The sequence below is a fragment of the Carassius carassius genome, chromosome 33 (genome assembly GCF_963082965.1).
Source record: "Carassius carassius chromosome 33, fCarCar2.1, whole genome shotgun sequence".
In the NCBI taxonomy this organism is placed as follows: domain Eukaryota; kingdom Metazoa; phylum Chordata; class Actinopteri; order Cypriniformes; family Cyprinidae; genus Carassius; species Carassius carassius.
The window spans coordinates 13,997,447-14,013,006 of NC_081787.1; the positions used below are offsets into that span (position 1 = coordinate 13,997,447).

The 15,560-nt window shown below is 45.4% G+C and overlaps 1 protein-coding gene across 2 annotated transcripts in view; it reads right to left on the reverse strand.

Annotated features, from left to right (window-relative positions):
- Positions 1-3,291: 3,291 nt before the first annotated feature.
- The window catches only part of LOC132113792 (LIM domain-binding protein 2-like), a 60,969-nt gene continuing 48,700 nt past the window's right edge, over positions 3,292-15,560 (reverse strand). For both annotated transcript variants that reach the window (XM_059521793.1, XM_059521792.1), the window contains exon 9: positions 3,292-3,627. In XM_059521793.1, the coding sequence (XP_059377776.1) occupies positions 3,397-3,627 (231 nt within the window). In that variant the 3' untranslated portion in view covers positions 3,292-3,396. The remainder of the gene's footprint in view (positions 3,628-15,560) is intronic.

Genomic DNA, 15,560 nt, shown 5'->3' on the forward strand with positions numbered 1-15,560 from the left:
AATGACGTCATCACACCACGCACGTGATATTGATAAACAGTAAACTGTCGCGATGAAATACCATTTATAGAAATATAATAGAGGCTATAGTAGAAATTTTAATACATAAATAATTTATAAATATTGAACACCAAATAGTTTTGTATTTTTTTTTTTTTTTACAAAATTAATGTTTAATACATAAATAATTGATAAATATTGAACCCCAAATAGTTTTGTAATTTTTTTTACAAAATTAATGTGTATTTTAATTGAAATATATAAAATATTTACATTTAATAATATTTAAAAATGAATACGTTGATATATATATATATATATATATATATATATATATATATATATATATATCACGTATACGTATATATATATATATATATATATATATATATATATATATATAGACACACACACACTCACTGGCCACTTTATTAGGTACACCTTGCTAATACCGGATTGGACCCCCTTTTGCCTCCAGAACTGCCATTTGTCGGCTGCACATCCATGATGCAAATCTCCCATTTACCACATCCCAAAGTTGCTCTATTGGATTAAGATCTGGTGACTGTGGAGGCGTTTGAGTAAAGTGAACTCATTGTCATATTCAAGAAACCAGTCTGAGATGATTTGAGCTTTGTGACATGGTGCATTATCCTGCTGGAAGCAGCCATCAGAAGATGGATACACTGTAGTACTAAAGAGATGGACATGTTCAGCAACAATACTTAGGTTGGCTGTGGCATTTAAACGATGCTCAATTGGTACTAATTGACCCAAAGTGTATGAAGAAAATATCCCCCACACCATTACACCACCACCACCACCAGCCTGAACCGTTGAGACAAGGCAGAATGGATCCATGCTTTCATGTTCTTTACGCCAAATTCTGACCCTACCATCTGAATGTCGCAGTAGAAATCGCGACTCTTCAGACCAGGATACGTTTTTCCAATCTTCTATTGTCCAATTTTGGTGAGCCTGTGTGAAATGAAGCCTCCGTTTCCTGTTCTTAGCTGACAGAAGTGGCACCCGGTGTGGTCTTCTGCTGCTGTAGCCCATCTGCTTCAGGGTTAGACGGAATGGTATTCTGCATACCTTGGTTGTAACGAGTGGTTATTTGAGTTACTGTTGCCTTTCTATCATCTCTAACCAGTCTGCCCATTCTTCTCTGACCTCTGATATTAACAATAAATTTTTGTCCACACAACTGCCACTCACTGTATATTTTCTCTTTTTCTGACCTCTTTTGCATGAAAATCCCAGTAGATCAGCAGTTTTTGAAATACTCAGACCAGCCTATCTGGCACCACTTAAATCCCGTTTCTTCCCCATTCTGATGCTCGGTTTGAACTTCAGCAAGTCATCTTCACCACATCTAGATGCCTAAATGCATTGAGTAGCTGCCATGGGATCATATATACTGCATATGTACAAAAAATAGGCAATAATCTCATCTTGCATATGTGGTATTGAACACAGGGTGGCACCATTGAGACTTTTACGTTTTAAGAGGAACAAGATGAAGTGCAGTTGATTTACATGGATGCCGTCAAAACTCTGCATTGTAATGGAAATTGTTAATAGATTAGTGAGCAATCTACACAGCACAGATCTTCCTTAAATCTGGTCAGAACAATATAGAAAACATGATGGAAATGTTGGGCAGAGTAAAACTTGAGTAAGAGGGGGCAGAAATATTGCGGCAAAAGTTTTTGTAAGCACAATTTATTGGCACACAAAATGGCAAAGCATACATACAAGACTTTGGATATGACAACAAAAACAGCTCTGCTAAATATTTTACAAACTCTGCAGAGTTTCAATAATACAAGGTTTAAACTGTGCGGCTGAAATTGTGTCTTGTAATTTTGATGGTTTTGGAATTATCTTAGTCTTTGTGATAATTTCCAGGACATATGTTTTGTAATGACAAAATACAGGAACAAAGAAACTGATTAAATGTTTTTTTTGGCTGTTTGTCATCATCATCAATGTAATCTTTCTTTCAGTCAGTAAGGTACACTGCAACTCTTAAAGGGCCTTTAAGAAACGTTTCCAAATGTACAGTTTATGAAAAAATATATAACAAATGATGTATCTAGCTACAGAAATGACATAAATGACATAAAGCTGTATAAAATGTAATTTGATCGAAGTGCATTCCACTTTTTTGAATGATTTTTAAATAAAAAAAGCTGTTTTAGTCTGAAGGTAGACAATGAATGTTATGTTATAAACTCATATAAACTCATACAAAGCTAACAAACAGTATATTTGTGGCTGAGTTTACAGTAAGGTATATTTAATGTACTCATTTCTCAGTATGGTGTTGATTCCTGAGTGTGAAATCCTTTATTCAGAAAACAACAAGTAGTAAACGTCAAAACAGCTGCCGTTTACATCAAGGTCTGATGACTTCAGTGGCATCAGATGAAGCAGAATGCATTTTTATTGTCACAACTCTGGTAACTGTGCTCCCAAAATGATAACCAAAGTCCAACATGACCTCATAAGTCTAGAAATAAACATGTTACCAATTTTGAAATGTCATGCAGAAACCTATCATATTCCATTATGAAAATAAGTCAATACAGAGAGATAAGCAAAAGATGGACAAATATGCTTCTCATATGTGTCTGCCTGTCAATAAAGAAACTCCTAATCTCGATGGTACAGCACAAGGAGAATATAGAATAATCAGAAATGAATAAAAAAACACATCAACTCAAATAGGAATTTTTTTAATTAAAGTCTGTAAATGGCAACTGGTGGTGTTTTTTCTTTCAATGCAAGCTGTCTTTGTTAATGCAGCCTGTTGTGTTGAAGGAAAGCAAGGCAGTTCACTTTTAAGTGAAAGCAAAGGGAAAAAGACAATAGCCAAATTAGTTTCCAATAAAAAATGCAAATGTTCAGGGACTGGTCTCAGTGGATGCCTCTGCAGTTCCAGTCAGTCTCCACTGAGAAGACAACATGCCAACATGATCGTCTCTTCAGCGTTTGGTTGATGTCAAGTGTGGTTGCCAACTGGAGTCTGTATGGAGATGTGTGATCAAATGCAAGACTGGTACATTTTTAACATTGATTATTGGGATGAAGCTATCCCAAATTCAGGCCTCTGTTAAATCAGATCGCTCATTCAGCCTTGATAAAGTCAAGTTCCTCCAAGAGTCACATTTCTTGGGCTGCTTTGTAGCCTAGCTAGATGATTTTGAAAAAAATCCAGTGAGCAAATATTGCTGCCAAAGTTTGGTCTGTGAAGTTCTTAAATGTTACCCAAATTAACTGGTGAAAATGAATGACATCATTGACACCATCACATGGGATTTACATCATCAAGGGTAAAAAGTGAGGTCAGAGAGAAAGAGCGCCGCCCTGGTGGTTTAACGGGTAGCCCTCCTACTGAGAGGGCTGTGAGGCCGTACTCTCTGGCTTGCTGTCTTGTCCTGTGGGTGGCTTGCTGTTCCAGGGACCATTGTTGCCGAGTGCCGGCGAGCTTGTGAAGTCATCATCATCGTCCAGGCCATTGTTGGCATCATATTGTGTATTTTCTAGTCGCGTGATCAGACGCTCATCCTCATCGCCAAACTCCCCGCCCATCAGAGTGGGTTCACCTACCACCATCACATCCTGTAATACATACAGTTATACAGTCAAAAACCTAAGAAAAGAACAACAATTTAAGGAAGGTTTCATATATATGAAGAAACTTTGGGTACAGATGAAGAGAAAACAAGTAAGTCTGTAAGAATACTAGATTAGATTAGATTAGATTCAACTTTATTGTCACTGCACATGTAAGGTACAAGGCAACGAAATGCAGTTAGCATCTAACCAGAAGTGCAATAAGCAGTAAGTGCAGAATATACAAGGTCTACAATATGTACAATAACTATACAGATAAGTATTATGAACATAATTTACAGATTTTAAATACTATAAGCATGATATATAGATAGGTGTGCTATGAACATACTATACAGGTGGATTATGTAAAAGTGTATGTACACTATAGGCAGAACTATGAACATAGGAACATAATTACACTATTGCAATGGACAGTAAAGTGCATAGAAAATATTTCAGTGTGCAAATGGATTATTCAGTGTTCCTGGATGAACAGACAGTAGTGCAAGTGATAACAAGTTACTGTTTTTTTGCTTGTTGTAAATAAATAAATAAATCATTCAGATGTAGTGTTGAAGAGGGGGAGGAGTCTGTGTGTGTGGTGTGATGGTTGTTGAGGGGTATCAGAGGGCAGAGTTCAGCAAGGAGACAGCTTTAGGGGAAAAAGCTGTTCCTGAATCTTGTGGTCCTTGTCCGGAGGCTCCTGAAGCGCATCCCGAAGGGCAGGAGGTTAAACAGTCCATGGTCAGGGTGAGAGGAGTCCTTGAGAATGCTGCGAGCTCGTCGTAGGCAGTGTTTCCTCTGGATGTCCTCAAGAGCAGGAAGTGGTGTCCCTGTGATGTGTTGGGCAGTTTTCACCACCCTCTGCAGTGCCTTGCGGTCAGCCACTGAGCAGTTCCCATTCCAGACTGTGATGCAACTGGTCAGGATGCTCTCGATTGCACACTAGTAAAAGTTCACCAGGATGGATGAAGACAGCTGGTTCTTCTTCAGTGTCCTGAGGAAGAAAAGGCGCTGGTGAGCCTTCTTGACCAGGCTGGAGGTGTTTGTGGCCCAGGACAGTTCCTCCGAGATGGTGGTTCCCAGGAACTTGAAGCTGGAGACACGTTCAACAACCATCCCGTTAATGTGGATGGGGTCATGCGTGCTTCCTTTCTTCTTCCTTAAGTCCCCAATGAGCTCCTTAGTCTTATTGGTGTTAAGGAGCAGGTTATTGTCAGCGCACCATGTGGCCAGGTGCTGTACCTCCTCCCTGTAGGCAGTCTCATTGTTGTCTGTGATGAGGCCAATCACTGTGGTGTCGTCTGCAAACTTAATGATGGAGTTGGATCCATGCACAGGCTTGCAGTCGTGGGTGTAAAGGGAGTAAAGAAATGGGCTCAGCACACAGCCCTGTGGTACGCCAGTGTTAAGTGTGATGGTGATGGAGTGGGTGTGGCCTGACCGAACATGCTGAGGCCTGTTGGTCAGAAAGTCCATAATCCAGTTGCAGAGGGAGGTGTTAATGTCCAGGTCTCCAAGTTTTGTGGTCAGCTTGGAGGGAATGACGGTGTTAAATGCTGAATTGAAGTCAACAAACAACATCCTAACATACGTGTTGTTATGGTCCAGGTGTGTGAGTGCAGAGTGCAGCACTGTGCATACTGCATCCTCTGTGCTCCTATTCCTACGGTAGGCAAATTGGTGTGGGTCCAGTGTGGGTGGGAGGCAGTCTTTGAGGTGTGCTAGGAAGCACTTCATAATGATGGGTGTGAGTGCTACAGGGCGATAGTCAATCAGGCACTTTGGGGAGGAGTGTTTCGGTACTGGCACAATGGATGTGGACTTAAAACATGTTGGCACAGTTGCTTGGGTGAGAGACAGGTTGAAAATGTCTGTGAAGACATGCAAGCTGCTCTGCACATGCCCTAAGCACACATCCAGGAATGCCATCTGGGCCAGCAGCCTTGCGTGCGTTGATCCGGCTCAATGCAGTGTGGACATCTGTGGAGTTTTCCAAGTTTTAGGGTTTGGTGGTTTGCTGAGTGTGTGATTTTGGTGGCCGTCTCCTTGCTGTCGCTGTTGAAGCGAGCATAGAAGTCATTTAGCTCGTTAAGGAAGGAGACGTCCATGACCGTTGGAATGTAGTTGCTTGACTTGTAGTCACTGATGATCTGGATGCCCTGCCACATGCGTCGGGGGTCAGAGTTGGAAAAGTGTTCCTCTACCTTCAGCTTGTAGCAGTACTTGGCCTTTTTGATGCCCCTTTTCAGGTTAGCCCTTGATTTACTGTAGGCCTGAGCGTCATCTGACTGTCATCGCACCTCCTTGTTCATCCATGGCTTCTGATTAGGATATTTTGTTATCTGTTTCTCTGTTGTAACACTGTCAATGGTGGTGTTGATGTGATCCAGTAAAGAGGAGGTTTAGATATCAATGTCCGTGTGAGAGCCACAAGCAGCCTGAGAAGCAAACATACTCCAGTCAGTGTGTTGAAACCTGTCTTGAAGTAAAGAGTCTGCTCCAGTTGGCCACACTTTTGGCGCTTTTCCACTACACAGTACCAGCTCGCCTCGGCTCGCCTCGACTCGGCTCTGTTTGGTTTTCCACTGTGTAAAAGTTGTACCTGTACCGGCTTCCAGGTACCTTTTTTCGTACCACCTCTGGCGAGGTTCCAAGCGAGCTGAGGCGATACTATAATTTGACGTGAAAACACAGCAGACTGCTGATTGGTCAGAGAGAATCGTCACTATTCACTGCGTCATCATTACACGCGCCAGCAATAGTATCCAGATAGTTTTTTCAGCAGTGTTTCGTTTTGCTGCCCTCAGCCTCTCCTGAAACAACGTTTGTCTTCTTGCTGTGAGAAACAGCCACATCCCGAGGATCAAAAACAACATGCACTCGATTTCCTCCATTGTCCTGTGTGTGTGGCTAGCGGGTTTGTGTCGCGTAGAAGATTACGTCACGGCAGTTTCCTGCAGCGTCGCTATGACAACCAGGTACTATTGTGGAGGTACTATCTGCAATGGAAAACGGAGCGAAAAGCGAGCCGAGCCGAGGCGAGTCGAGCTGGTACTGGTAATGGAAAAGCGCCATTTGATGGTCCTCACTGATGGCTTCACACGGTTGATGAGGGGTGAATACTTAGGGGTGAGAAACAAAGAAAGGTGATCAGATTGTCTGGGGTGGGGGAGGGGGGTCGCGATGTAAGCTCCATTAATGTTTGTGTAAACATGATCCAAAGTTTTGTCTCCTCTGGTGTGGCAGGAAACATGCTGGTGAAATTTGGGGAGCACTGTCTTTAATTTGCAGTGATTAAAATCATCCGCGACAATAAAAGCAGCGTCCGGGTGAGCAGTCTGTTGTTTACTAATGGCTGCATGAAGTTCGTTCAAAGCAAGCTTGGCATTAGCATCCGGTGGAATATAGACTGCGGTTATTATGGTGGAAATGAACTCCCATGGCAGATAAAAAGGTCTACATTTAACCATGAGAAACTTGGTTAATATCTAAAAGTAGATGAAATTAATTACATTTAAAATTGTGAGATTAGTTCTATTAAATAGAACTTTTAAAAATTATTTTAATGTGTCAAAAATGTGTGTGTGTAAATATATATACAGTACAGACCAAAAGTTTGGAAACATTACTATTTTTAATGTTTTTGAAAGAAGTTTCTTCTGCTCATCAAGCCTGCATTTATTTGATCAAAAATACAGAAAAAACAGTAATATTGTGAAATATTATTACAACTTAAAATAATAGTTCTCTTACGAGAGCTCTCTCGTACTGCGTCTTAGCTAAGACGCTACGGGAAAAGTCTCTTTTCACGAAATACTGAAGCAAAAAATTATCCTTGATTTTGTATTTTTGTAAAGCGCATTTGCAGCAGTACACAGCCATAGGCGAGACGGCTCGTTCGCTCATTGGCTTGTTCTGCGGCAACTGCACAGCCTATCGAGCGCAGGCTGATGCAACATCAGACCATGCTTCGCGCCCTTCTTGCCACTTCCCGCCGAAACGGGTGTGGCCCAGCCTATAAAAGGAGCTCGAAAAGGCTGACTCACCTGATTTTTCATCTCTTCAGCGAAGCTCACGCATCGCTGGATCACGAGGAAGCAAGCGCCGTCTGGAAGAGCATATCAGCAGGACGAGCCATCCTGAAGCTGCTGGCATCCCCGCCTTCCACTGCCGTTCCTGCTGCACTATCCGGCGCCCATATCCTTTACATCCTTATTCTGTTATATCCTGTGTGTGTGTTCGCCCTGCGACGCACATTCACAAAAGAGCTGCGTCTTTCTAAAGATGCCCTCGTGCGGCTCGTGCAGAGCCCCGCTCAGCGAAGGAGATCATCACGTCATCTGCGTCTCCTGTCTGGGCGAGGACCATGCAGCGCTCGCGCTCGCTGACGGCGGATGCCCTCATTGCGAGTTAATGCCTATGGTGACTCTGAGGACTCGCCTGGCATCCTTCTCGAAGCCTGCATCATCCGCTGCGCCGTAAGAAGCGCCGCTCGCAAGCGCCTACCAGAACCGCCTCCAGCTCGGCCGAGCTCGCCGGTTCCCTCTGCTTTGCCGGCCTCCCCTGCATCGCTTCCCGATGCTCAGTGTCTGCTGCTTGCCGACGCGTCATCTGAGGAAGTGGATCTCAGGCCCGCGTCAGAGGAAGAAGACACGTGCTCTCTGCTTGCTTCGGGCAGTGAGGGTTGGGCGAGCTCTGTGGATCTCGCGCCCACTGCTCAGAGGCCCAGCAGACGGGGGGATATCGATAAGGAGCTGATGCGTGTACTCTCGCTGGCCGCGGCGAGCCTCGGCCTCGAGTGGTCTGCACCAGCGCCCCCTTCACGTTCCCGGCTGGATGGTAGCTTTCCTCCGGATGATCGCTCTTCCTCAAGCTCAAAGCACGCCCCTTTTCTTCCTGAGCTTCACGAAGAAGTGGCGAAAGCTTGGGACGCTCCATTCTCGGTGAGAATCCGCTCATCTGTTTCGCCAGCATTCTCCACACTGGACGTGCTAAGAACAGAGGCTACCTGTCACTTCCGCCGGTGGAACAGGCTATAGCAGCGCACCTTTGCCCGTCCTCTGCTGGACGGCGGACTAAGGCGGCGTTGCCATCCAAAGCCTGCCGCATGACGTCATCGCTGCTCGCACGGATATTCTCTGCTGCTGGGCAGGCTGCATCTGCGTTACACACCATGGCTACGCTACAGATTTTCCAGGGCGAGCTTCTCCGCAAGCTGGATGAGATGGGACCTGAAGCGATCTGTCTCGCGGATCTGAGGAGTGCTTCGGATCTCTCCCTCCGCGCTACTAAGTCCGCTGCACAGCAAGGCTGCTGTCGGTATAGTCGAATCAGGGCCCTGAGGGGAATTCTGAGTTCATGAGCGCTATGCGCTGCCGACTGTTATATGGGCAGTATTGCGTAAGACCCGCATTGCCACATTGGTCAGGCTTTGCCTCGGCTGTGTGATGTGAGGCCATGGGACGGGTTATGGCTTCCGCTACGGTGGCTGAGAGGCATTTGTGGCTGATGCTTTCTGACATCAAGGAGTCTGAGCGCGCTGCGTTCCTTGACGCGCCGCTAACTCCTGCCGGCCTCTTCGGATCTTCCGTCAACGAGTTTGTGGAGAGATTCGCCGAGGACCAGAAAGCTTCGCAGGCGTTCAAGCACTTCTTGCCGAAGCGCTCCAGTTCTGCAGCTAGCCGCTCTAGACCGGCCCCACAGAGCTCTCAGTCACGCCCACCGCCTCCTGCTGCGTCATCGCGACGGAGGATTGCGGTGAAGCCAGAAGCCCTGAAAGCATCCTAGCACTGCTGGGAAAGCGCCGGTGTTCGAGTTCCGCTGCGGCCGAGCTCTCACCCAAGCGCGCCGCTGTTGCAGTTCCAAGAGTTGTGACTGCCTCAGTGTCTTCTGCAATGCACAAGCCTAAACGAGTGCCCGCTTGCCTGCACACAAAAGCCGTTATCACGGCTACCCAGATGTTTCACAAAAAGAGTGTTTTTTCTGGTGTTCCAGCCACGGCCGATGGTGCTATAAATGTTGTGACGATACCCACTCCTCAGTGCCCATCTCCTCATGTAAGCACAGCCCTGCACACAGGGCTAGCGCACATAAGATCGACACAGATCGGTCGAGCGCACCGCATAGTAAACGTGCCCACTTCCCAGTGCCCACATACACTATGTCACATACGGCGCGGGGCTTCTGTAAAAACGAGGCCCTTGCACGTACATTCTGCACAGGCAGACAGCGAGTTGAAAGTGGTAAAAGTGCACACATGCAGCCCACGGTTACTCACAGATATATCGAGTCCCACGGGACCCGCTCAGCCTCCCCCCAGTCGGTTAAGCGCCGGAACGGAGTCGAGGAAGAGCGATCTGCCCGCTGTGATCAGCGCGCTCCCCGCCTCAGATGCGCAGCACACTCGAGCGCCGCCGTTGCCCAGTCAACAGAGCGCGTTTCGCATCCAGCCCTTAGCCATTCATGCAGATGCATGGTCAGCGCTTCCAGGGGTTTCGGATTGGGTGCTAGGCATTATAAAGAGAGGCTACTCGCTACAGTTGTCTCGACGCCCACCGCGCTTTTCAGCGCGCGTCGAAACTACGGTCAAAACAGAAGTAGCACACATACTTCGGGCCGAAATATCAAAACTGTTGAGCAAAGGGGCTGTAGAGCCTGTGTCTCAAGCTCAAAGCGAGGGGGGGCTCTACAGCAGATACTTTCTGGTGCCCAAGAGAGACGGGGGTCTCAGGCCCATACTGGATCTAAGACAGCTGAACAAGGCATTGATGAAACGCAGTTTCAAAATGCTCACGACCAGGAAGCTCCTCGCGCAGGTTCGCAGAGGGGACTGGTTCATGTCAATAGATCTGAAGGACGTGTATTTTCAAATACAGATAGCGTCAAACCACAGGCGATATTTGAGATTCGCCTTTGAGGGCCAGGCATACCAGTTTACAGTCCTGCCATTCGGCTTGTCCGTAGCTCCTCGTTCGTTTACGAGGTGCATGGATGCAGCGCTCGCTCCTCTCAGACTCAGAGGCATACGAGTGCTGAATTATTTGGACGACTGGCTGGTTATTGCCCGATCACGAGCGGAGCTTGTGGACCACAGGGCCGTTTTACTCGATCACCTCGAGAAGCTCGGCCTCAGTGTCAATTGGGCGAAGAGTTCACTGAACCCCAGTCAGACGATCCTGTTTCTGGGTATGGTTCTGAACTCGTGTTCCATGACGGCACGGCTGTCACCACAGCGCGCGATGGGCATTCAGCGCGCAGCGAGTTCTTTCCACTGCGGCACGACCGTGTCGCTCAAACACTGTCAAAAGATGCTGGGTCTCATGGCCTCAGCATCTCCGGTTCTGCGGCTGGGCCTGCTCCGCATGCGCCCCCTGCAGTTCTGGCTGAAGGCTCGGGTGCCGCGCAGAGCGTGGGCGTCTGGCCGGCTGCATTTCAAGGTCGATCAGAGCTGTGTTGCGGCTCTAGCACCTTGGACAGCGAACGGCTGGTACCGATCAGGTGTAAGCCTGGGGACTTCCCCGAGTGTGAAAATGGTGTCGACGGACGCCTCCACTTCGGGATGGGGAGCGCTGTTCGAAGGCAGACCTTCCTTTGGCCTATGGTCAGAACGGGAAAAGCTCCATCATATCAACTGCCTGGAAATGCTGGCAGTGGAGAACGTGCTGACGCGCTTTTGTCCCCATATCAAGGATCACCACGTCGTAGTCCGTTCGGACAACATGTCCGTGGTGTCCTACATAAATCGCCAGGGCGGTCTCGGGTCCCGAAACCTGTGCAGGCTGACGGAACGCCTCCTGGTTTGGGCTCAGCGCAACGTGCGCTCACTGAGAGCAGTGCATGTGCCTGGACTGCAGAATCTGGGTCCAGACAGGCTGTCCAGAGGCAATGTTCCTACGGGCGAATGGTCTCTACACCCGCAAACAGTCCGGCTGTTGTGGGAGAGATTTGGCATGGCGAAGGTGGACCTCTTTGCGTCCCACGAAAACGCTCACTGCCCCGCGTTCTTTTCCAAGAACGAAAGCGCGCTGTCACGGAGATGGCCGTGCTGCCCGCTTTATGCGTTCCCTTCCGTCTCCCTCCTTCCGCAGGTGATAGAATGGGTGAGAGAAACGAGATGTTCAATACTGCTTGTAGCACCTCTTTGGAAGAACCAACCATGGTTCCCAGATTTGATGCAGTTAGCAGATGTCGCCCCGTGGCCGGTACCGTTGAGGAGGGACCTCCTCTCGCAGGCCAGGGGCTCGATTTGGCACCCTCAACCGGAGTTGTGGTCCCTCCATGTGTGGGCACTCAACGGTTACCCGCTGATCTCGCAGTGGGAGTGCTAAATACCATCACTCAGGCTAGAGCTCCGTCGACACAACGTCTGTATGCCTCGAAGTTGTCGGTGTTCTCCAGCTGGTGCACAGCTTGAGGTTATTCACCCCTCAGTTGTGAGGTGACGGAGGTCCTCTCCTTCCTACAGGAGCTGTTGGATAAGGGCAGAGCCCCATCCACGCTCAAAGTTTATGTGGCGGCCATCGCGGCGTTTTCTGAAACGGCGTCCGGTCAGTCAATAGGAAGGAACGATTTGGTCATCCGGTTCCTCAGAGGAGCTAGGAGGCTGAATCCTCCCAGACCTCCGTCAGTCCCTATGTGGGACCTCGCGGCGGTTTTGGAGGCCTTGAAGGGTCCCCCTTTTGAGCCTATCCAATCGGTTAGCCTTCAGCATCTGTCGTTCAAGACAGTATTCTTGTTGGCTCTCGCTTCTGTGAAGCGTGTGGGTGATTTGCACGCGCTCTCGGTGAGCCAGTCATGCTTGGAGTTTGGGCCCAATGACTCAAGAGTCATACTCAAACCTAGGCACGGTTATGTGCCGAAATCCCTCAACACACTGTTTCGGGCTCAGGTTATTGCCCTGTCTGCCCTGCCGGTGTCAGGGGAGGATGGAGGATTTGCCCTGTCAGGGTTTTAAGAGCTTATGTGTCTCGCTCTGCTGCCTTTCGGCAGACGGAGCAGCTGTTTGTCTCGTTCGGTGGACGTTCCAAGGGAATGGCTGTTTTGAGACAGACTCTATCCAGATGGATAGTTGACGCCATAGCGTTAGCTTACGCTTCCAGGGGCCTTCAGTGCCCGTTGGGCGTCAGAGCACCCTCCACAAGAGGCGTCGCCTCGTCGTGGGCATGGTCTGCTGGGATCTCCTTGCAGGATATATGTATGGCGGCAGGTTGGGCCTCGCCGTCTACATTTATCAGGTTCTATAACCTGGAGGTTCCCGCCTTGCAAGCAAGGCTGCTGTCGGTATAGTCGAATCAGGGCCCTGAGGGGAATTCTGAGTTCATGAGCGCTATGCGCTGCCGACTGTTATATGGGCAGTATTGCGTAAGACCCGCATTGCCACACAGGCCTTGCCTCGGCTGTGTGATGTCATATTGCCGCATCTACGGATGCTGCTAGATATGGGACGGAGGGCTTCCCCCCTTTCTGTCCTGGACTCTCTGTGAGTCCCTCAGGTGACTGTGCACTGTAAATCCTGGGCGTTGCTTCAGGTTTATTGGTGTGTGATCCCTGCGCGCACGGCGTTTTACATTGGGTTCCCGTAGCGTCTTAGCTAAGACGCAGTACGAGAGAGCTCTCGTAAGAGAACGTACTCGGTTACTAAACGTAACCTCGGTTCTCTCTAGAAGAGCGAACGAGTACTGCGTTCTCTGCCGTGCGTACGATTCACTCTGGTTCGCTTCGGCGATGAAATAAATCAGGTGAGTCAGCCTTTTCGAGCTCCTTTTATAGGTTGGGCCACACCCGTTTCGGCGGGTTATTGGTCTGATGTTGCATCAGCCTGCGCTCGATAGGCTGTGCAGTTGCCGCAGGACAAGCCAATGAGCGAACGAGCCGTCTCGCCTATGGCTGTGTACTGCTGCAAATGCGCGTTACAAAAATACAAAATTAAGGATAATTTTTTGCTTCAGTATTTCGTGAAAAGAGACTTTTCCCGTAGTGCCTTAGCTAAGACGCAGTACTCGTTCGCTCTTCTAGAGAGAACCGAGGTTACGTTTAGTAACCGAGTACGTTTTCTAATTGAATATACTTAAAAATAATTTATTCCTGTGATGCAAAGCTGAATTTTCAGCATCATTACTCCAGCCTTCAGTGTCACATGTAACATCCAGTCTATCACATGATCATTTAGAAATCATTCTAATATTCAGATTTATTATGTGTTGGGAACAGTTCTGCTGTCTAATATATTTGATGAAAAAAAGGTTAAAAAGAACTGCATTTATTCAAAATAAAAAAAAAATTCTAATAATATATATGCTAATAATATATTTTCTTTACTATCACTTTTTATCAATTTAACACATCTGAATAAAAGTATTGATTTTATTTAAAAATAAGGAAAGAAAAAAAAATTACTGACCCCAAATTACTGACCAGTAGTGTATATTGTTATTACAAAATATTTATATTTTAAAAACATAGCTTCTTTTTTTTTTTTTTTTTTTACTTTTTATTAATCAAAGTATCCTAAAAAAGTATCACATGTTCTGAAAAAATATTAAGCAGCAGAACTGTTTCCAACTTTGATAATGAATCAGAATATTAGAATGATTTCTAAAGGATCATGTGATAATGATCCTAAAAATTCAGCTTTGCATCACAGAAATAAATGATAATTTAAAGTATAATAAATTTAAAAACAATTATTTTAAATTGTAATAATATATCACAATATTACATTTTTTCTGTATTTTTGATCAAATAAATGCAGGCTTGATGAGCAGAAGAAACTTCTTTCAAAAACATTAAAAATAGTAATGTTTCCAAACTTTTGGTCTGTACTGTATATATATATATATATATATATATATATATATATATATATATATATATATATAAAAGAAATGTATTTCATGAAAATATAATATATAAAAATAGATGTGATTACATTGTGTGTTTAGGTACAATACATTTTTAAAATAGTATTTTTATGTGTTAAAATAATTTATATAAACATATTTATAAAATGTTCAGTTATTAGTAATATATTAAATAATATAAAAAAACCTGATCTCAATTGTGATTCAATTAGAATGTTTCAATCATATTTTAATGTGTTTAAATAATGTATATAAATATATTTATTTATAAAATATATTTTAAAACATATTTTAAAAATACAATAAATAAAATAGATGTGATTGATTATGTCAAGATGTGATAGATGTGATAATTGCAATCAATTGTGTGATTAATTAGTTAATGTTTTAATCTATTCACAGTCTGGAGCTTTGTTCTAGTGCAGTCTTCTGCTCTTTTCTTTCTCTCTCTCTAGTTGAATTCTCAGGCTCAACTGATCAGTTAACTGGAGCACATGCTTCACTGAACATGTGAAGTGTCGACACACTAAACCATGGGAGCTCTTTATCTTTATCTGTCTCCCTCTCTGTCTACTCTTCTTCTAGCACCCATTCTATGTAAGATTGCTTTATGTCCCATACAGAATTGTCATGTATTTAAGGCAACAGAATATTAGATCCATATTTGATCCTTATGGGGCAGAACTGCATCAGCATACGTACGTTGGAAGCCCACAATCCATATGCATGAGCAAACACAGATGAGACACATGCATGGAAACTCAAACACTAATTTCTTTATAGGTTGTGAGAGTGTTCAATAGATAACTTTGCTGTCCAGCTTTAGAAAGTGAATTTGCATTTAGCATGGTTATAGTAGACTGCATTAATATCCAATTTGCTGAGACACATTAATGTGGGCAAGTGTAAATGAAATGTGCATATCCAATCAGACAGCAATCCAGTCGATCAAGATGCAAGAAGTGACTAAATGTAAATAGGCTGACAAAAGTACTGCTGCAAGAAAAAAGTACATATGGAACACTGGTCATCAGAACGTTTTGGTCAAATGCAGAGACAATTTGTCCAGTTTCA